This window comes from Myotis lucifugus, unplaced genomic scaffold (genome assembly GCF_000147115.1).
Source record: "Myotis lucifugus unplaced genomic scaffold, Myoluc2.0 scaffold_2035, whole genome shotgun sequence".
Taxonomy (NCBI): Eukaryota; Metazoa; Chordata; class Mammalia; order Chiroptera; family Vespertilionidae; genus Myotis; species Myotis lucifugus.
Window position 1 is genome coordinate 12,725 of NW_005873083.1, and position 7,060 is coordinate 19,784.

The window sequence follows — 7,060 nt, forward strand, 5'->3', positions numbered from 1 at the left end:
TTAACATTATTAACCATGCCTTCCATAATTAAACACCTCATTTAAAAATAGAAGTTACACAATCTGCCTCTTACTTCAATTTTGACTTTTAGCACAACACTAGTGGCCCGGTGCACGAAATGCGTGCACATTAAAAGGGAGTTAGAGGAAATATTTTAATGTTGCTATTTGCCCTTTCTCTATAATAAAAGTGTCAGAGATGAAAGAAAATTAGTAAAATGTATATGAAAATCTGCCTCCTGTCAAAGTCTGGGGCATGCCACGGGACCCAGAGTCAATCCCGGCCCACCACCTGCACGCGCTTCGAAAATGCAGGAGACCCAGAACCGGCCGACCCCACCCTCATTGGGTGAGACCCAGACTCAGCCAGCCCCACCACCGTCAAGCCCCTCCAGGTGGGGGGCGCAGCCTTGGGTCCCCCGTCAAGCCCCGCTGGGTGGGGGGCGCACAGCCTCAGGTTCCCTGTCAAGCCCCGCTGGGTGGGGGCGCACAGCCTCAGGTTCCCCGTCAAGCCCCGCTGGGTGGGGGCGCAGAGCCTCAGGTTCCCCGTCAAGCCCCGCTGGGTGGGGGCGCAGAGCCTCAGGTTCCCCGGCCCAGCAGTGGGACCGGGGGCATGGCCTGAGGTACCCTGTCAAGCTCTGCTGGGCAGGGAGCATGGCCTGAGGTCCCCCAGCCTGGCACCAGGGTGGGGGGCATGGCCTGAAGTCCCCTGTCAAGCTCCACCAGGCAGGGGGCGCCGCCACGCAGCCTCAGGTGCCTGCGGATTGCTCGTTAAGGCTCGTTACGGGAACTGGGCCTCCACTGTGGACTACCAGCAGTCTCTCCTCAGTATTGGGCCCTTTTGGGGGAGGTAGTCCCAGCTGACTGGTTGTTTGAGAGCCCAGACTGCCCCACCCCTTCGGATCTTGGTTGGGACCTTGTTCCCACCCCTTTGCAGATACCGTTCTCAGGTCGCCTGCTCCACTTTGTAGTGAACACCGGTTGTCTTTGTGCACAGGCCCTTCGTTGCTTCTCTCAGCTTCTTGCCTTTCGGATATGATACCATGCATGAGTTTGGAGGATGGATTGTTTGTTCTGACCCATTTGTATTTTGGACTTTGTCGACAAGTTGTAATTGTTGTCTCTGTACTTTTGGTTTTGCTGTCACATTACTCCTTCACATGGGGATTCAGAGACATTTAAAAATATGCCTTCACCATTGCCATTCTGGGTTTCCATGTTGTTAATTGTCAACTTAGTGAAGTTGATTATTTTTTCTTTAAAAATTATCACTACAGAGAAAAAGAAACCGGGATCTTGTGGAATACCCCTCCTTTCCGGGAGAGTGTCCACCGCAGGCCAGCAGAGCAGGCCTCAGGGCAGTGGGGGCCACGGCCTCCCTCGCAGAAGCATGGCTCAGGTGTGAAGAAGGATTTCAGGATTCTCCTGGGACTCGGGTAAAGTACTAATTCGGGCGAGGGGTGTCCTTTAAGCTGAAAGTTCGTTATATAATAAAGTCGGGTTTTCGAATGTGCATGTTAAAAAATTGACAAATTAGTTTACCTGTTTTTACTTATGTAGACATGTTTGTTTAATTAAAGTTCGTATGAAAAGTTTAATTTCACAGAAAAGTTTTTTGTACATATTACTATAATTTTTAAATTTATACTGAATAGGTCTAGTAAATGCATGCATTTACCAATCATCTCCAGCAAACAAATGCACACGGCTGGGGCACGACTTAGCACGCCTAAGGACATTGGCTGGCACACGTTAAAACTGCTCCAGAAAGTCACACCACACGACAACAAGCAGTGTGCAATGTGGCGTGATCCCATGCTAATCATTCACCAAACATTGTTTATAAGTGGTGACTCTTGGATTTAAATATCCTGTATAATAAAACCCTAATATGCAAATTGACCAAACCGTGGAACAACTGGTCGCTATGATGCACACTGACCATCAGGGGGCAGATGCTCAACTCAGGAGTGCTGCTCAACCAGAAGCCCGGCTCTCTGTTGGCGAGCTCAGGGGCGGTGGCGGGAGCCTCTCCAGTCTCCACTGCAGGCGGGCTGTAAGGAGTGAGGGGTCCCGGACTGCAAGAGGGCGCAGGCCAGGCTGAGGCACACCCCCTCTACCCCCCCAGTGCACAAAATTTTGAGCACTGGGCCTCTAGTGTAGACTATATTTGTAGATAATGTAGTCTTTATTTGTGTTGGCAAAATTACTATAGTGTTTTTCCCCCAAATATAGCCTATTCACTAAAATTTGTTAAAAATAATAGTGAATCAAAAAAACAACAACTGTTAATTTAATTATAAGCAAATGTTGGTTAAAAGCAGTTTGAAATTAACAGGGTGTTTTAAAACAACATCCAGACCGGAAGTTTTGTTCATTAAATCCAAATTCTGTTAAATTGTAGACTGCAACATTGAGGGTTTACTATAGTAAAATTGTTTAGATCTGAGTGTTCAGGCCACTGTACTTTTATTTCTTTGGAGTTCCCTTTCTTATTTTCTTTGAAAATACTGTCATGATATAGTAGGAAGCCATATTACATTTTCTTCTCATCCTTGAATTCCTTTAATAGTTATGTCATGTTAGTATTCACCTCTTTATGCCATGTAAAACCTTTATACTTTTTTTTTTATATATGAAGGATACCTACTGAGAATTTTCTGAGAAGAACATTTTCAGAAGAGCACTTAGCATCCTCTTTACAAGAAGTATAATTATGCAATGCTTATATATTCAGATATATAATGAGATATTCAGGTTATTTTTTGTAAATGTAACTTTGAAATACAATATGGAGCAATACTATTGTAAACTAAATGTTAGACAGTTTTCTGTTTAGATTCAGGAAAAATATAAAAATACATTTATAAGTATATGAAGAGTATGTACTTTGGGAATAATTATTGGTAAATATAAATAAAGGAAAACAAGAATATGTTAAGGAGGATGTAGTTAAGGTTTTGAATATTTTACAAAATATCGTTGGTTTTTAGCCCTTATCACATAAATTACTACATTGTTGTTGTTAATATTATTTTTATTTTTATCTGCCTACAGTCATTAGCAGCTGAAAAGAAGACTATTACAGAGAAGCACCTTGAATTGTTTGCTAGTCCCAAAAAAGGTAATATTTTGTTGATTTCTTGACAGAAAAATATAAGGATAATATATTCTTCCTTGATTTATTTTGTTGCTTTTAAAACATTATTTACATAGTTTGAATAGACTATATATTCATGCTTTAAAAACATCCCAACAATGTAATCAGGTGTTTTTTGAGAAATCTGTCTCTCACCTTTGGCACTATCTGCCCCATTTTTCCTGCCTCCTATAGGTAATCATTAAAATTTTTTGTGTGCCCTTTCTGGGTTTACTCATTGACAGAGCCCAGTAGGTTAGCTCAGACTCATAGCTTCAAGGTTTTAAAAAATGTCTGATTTGTGAAATAAAATTATGACCTACTTCAGGCAATGAAATTCTTTTTTTTAAAAAATATATTTTATTGTTTTTTTACAGAGAGGAAGGGAGAAGGATAGAGAGTCAGAAACATCGATGAGAGAGACACACCGATCAGCTGCCTCCTGCACACTCCCCATTGGGGATGTGCCCACAACCAAGGCACATGCCCTCAACCGGAATCAAACCCGGGACCCTTGAGTCTGCAGGCTGACGCTCTATCCACTGAGCCAAACCGGTTGTGGCGGCAATGAAATTCTTACTTGACAAATTGGTTAGGGAAGGCTTTCAATTACAAATAGTAGGGAACTATATTAGAGTGTTTGAAGAAATGGGGTTGAATTTATCTTCTGTCACAAGAAGTCCAGGGAGCCAGGCTCTTTCTGAAGTCTGTAGCAGTAGTGTGGGGTTGTTCTTGTGGTTAAGAGGTAGAAGCTGAATTCTCCAGGCCCAATTCTTGGGGAATAATGTAGGGTCTGAGGATTTTCTCCAAGGGAACTTTTCATCTGGGAAGGAATTCCCTCTCCAGGACTTCTAGGTTTGGCCATAATCTATTATATAGAGGCACCTCCCCTAAAGAGACTTCAGTGAAATTAAGGATTTTTAAACATGTATGTTGCTACTCAAATAAAATTGGGGTTTTGTTAGTAAGGAAGAAGAGAGGTTGAGTATCAGGTAGGTCATTGGCTGTGCTGCCACACTCAGTTATACTGTGGGTGGGCAGGGAGAGTGGGGATCTCATCTGGCCCATGGTATTCTGACTGTCCTGACTGTGATCTTGGGAAAGCAAGCGAAACATGCTGAGCCTTAGTTTCTGCATCTGGAAAATGGGAACAAGAATGTGTGCCTCATTGGATTATTGTGAGCTAAAAAAACAAGTGCTTAGCTCAAACGCATCAATGGCAGCAATTGCTATTATGTCTGATGGCCAAATTAATGACATGAAAGTCTGTTCAGAATTCTGCAGAGTGGGAAAACTGAATAAGAGACTAAACACTTTAAGTGATATTATTATTTCACTAAAATTTATGCAAATGAAAATAAAATTTCTCAAATTTTAAAAAATTCCTAAAATTCTATATTATAAAATAAAACTGGCACACATCTTTTTGTAATACCATAATCTTCTATAGGATCTCTAGAATTTAACTTTTCTTCTTATTAGTGCCAAAGGCTGTGATATTCAAAGATCAATTAATTCTGACTTCTAAACTATCATAATATATTGTATGGAGAAAATAGTATTTTATATATGTGGCTTATATCTTTCTGTGAACATTTTAAGTATATTTAAACTTGGAGAAAGAAATATTAAATAAGCTGCTACCTTTTATCTAATTACAAAAGTATGTTTTACAATGATCTCCCCACGTCAGTATATATTTGATGCACTCTGCTATACATTCTATATTGTAGAATACTTAATACATTCTTAAAGGCTTAAAGATCTTTTATCAATATACTAGAAGCCCAGTGCACGAAATTCGTGCACCAGGGGGGCGGTGAGGAGAGGGGTGGGTTCCCTCAGCCTGGCCTGCACCCTCTCCAATTCAGGATCCTTTGGGGGATGTCCAACTGCCTCTCACAATCCGGACTGCTGGCTCCTAACTGCTCGCCTGCCTGCCTGCCTGATCGCCCCTAACCCCTCTGCCTGCCTGCCTGATGGCTCCTAACCACCTCTGCCTACCTGATCGCCCCCAACCACCTCTGCCTGCCTACCTGATCACCCTAACTGCTCCCCTACCAGCCTGATTGCCCCTAACTGCTCCCCTGCTGGCCTTATCGCTCCTAACCGCCTCTGCCTTGCCTCGCACCCAGGACCCAGGATTCCCTCCTCCGGCTGGTCGCAGGCACCTGGGACCTGGGCTTCCCTCCCTCTGGCAGGCCTTAGGCACCAGGACTCGGGCCAGTTTCATCTGGGCCGGCCACAGCCGCAGGGGACCATGAGCGGGTGGCTTCACCTGAGCCGCAGCCACAGGTGCTGGCGCCTGGCACCGTGGGGCGGGTGGCTTGTCCCTCTCCTGGGCCGCAGGCTCAGGTGCAGCCGCTGGCGCCCGGGACTGTGGGGCGTGCGGCTTGTCCGTGGGGCGGGTGGCTTGTCCCTCTCCCGGGCCGCAGCCTGGCTGGTCCCCATTCCTCTCTTGCTAGCTCATTTGTGCCTGGCTGGTCCCCATTCCTCTCTCCCCAGTGTTGACTATCTGAGCTGTTACTACGTGATGGCGTGAGGGCATGACAACCATTTGCATATTAGCTCTTTATTATATAGGATAATTACTTTACTTCCAGCATATAAGAAGCTTATTAAAGCAAGAAAGTAGTGATAATTTAACAAAAGAAATTGATAAAACAGACTCAAGGTGTTTCTTAGGACTGGCTCATTTTAAAAATAGCATCTAAAGTATTAAAGACAAGCTATTAACAGAAATTTTAGGGTGTGGAAGCAATATTTTTATCAGAGATGGGAAGTAGAAGTGGGAGAACATACTTTTGCAAAGTGTGCAAAAAAAAAAAAAAAAGACAATGGGAACCAGAGAAAACTAAAACAGGAGGAAGTGAAGAAGATGGGAAGGTGAGAGAAGAAAGCGTATGAATATTTACTGACTATTAAATTATGTATAGTGGTTTTACTTATATAAATGTTATAGTTAAATGTCTATAATTCATAGGCTTATGAATTTCATGAATTTGTTACATAATCACATGAATAGTGATAACTTCCTGTCTTAGTCTATTCAGGCTACTAACAAAAAATAAATAAAACACCCATAGAATCGGTAGTTTATAAACAGCAGAAATATTATTTCTCATAGTTTTGGAGGCTGGAAGTTCAGTGCATTTGGTGTCAGGTAGATACTCACTTCCTGGTACATACACACCGTCATGTTGTGTTCTCATATGGCAGTTATTTAGGATGCAGGAGCTCAAATAAGACTGTCAGCTGATTTCTTAACAGAAACATTTTCAGGCCAGAAGGGATTGACACAAATTATTCAAAGTGGTGAAAAGCAAGGACCTACAACTGAGACTACTGTACCCAGGAAGGCTATCATTTAAAATTGAATGAGAAATAAAGAGCTTTCCTGACAAGAAAAAGATAAAGGAGCTCATCATCACCAAACCAGTATCATAAGAAATGTTAAAGGGACTTCTTTAAGAAGAAAGAAAAAAGAGAGGAACATATGAATAACAAAATGGCAACAACTGCATATCTGTCCTATATAATAAGAGGCTAATAATGCAAATCGACCGAACGGCGGAATGACCGGTTGCTATGACGCGCACTGACCATCAGGGGGCAGACGCTCAATGCAGGAGCTGCCCCCTGGTGATCAGTGCGCTCCCACAGGGGCAGCGCCACTCAGCCAGAAGCCAGGCTCATGGCTGACGAGCACAGTGGTGGTGGTGGGAGCCTCTCCCGCCTCCACAGCAGAAATAAGGATGTCCAACTGCTGGAGGGAGCAGGGCCTAAGCCGTCAGTTGGACATCCCCCAAGGGCTCCCGGACTTTGAGAATGTGCAGGCTGGGCTGAGGGACCCTCCCAAGTGCACAAATTTCGTGCACCGGGCCTCTTAGTCTATATATGTAAAAGGCTTAAATATGCAAA

The 7,060-nt window shown here is 43.4% G+C and overlaps 1 protein-coding gene across 1 annotated transcript in view; it reads left to right on the plus strand.

The window, feature by feature from the left end:
• Positions 1–219: 219 nt before the first annotated feature.
• LOC106695664 (DNA repair-scaffolding protein-like) overlaps positions 220–7,060 on the plus strand; it is a gene marked incomplete at its 3' end in the record, with an annotated part of 17,560 nt that continues 10,719 nt past the window's right edge. Inside the window, exons 1-3 of the mRNA XM_023748888.1 lie at positions 220–349; positions 1,278–1,436; positions 3,058–3,124. Of these exons, the coding sequence (XP_023604656.1) occupies positions 257–349; positions 1,278–1,436; positions 3,058–3,124 (319 nt within the window). The remainder of the gene's footprint in view (positions 350–1,277; positions 1,437–3,057; positions 3,125–7,060) is intronic.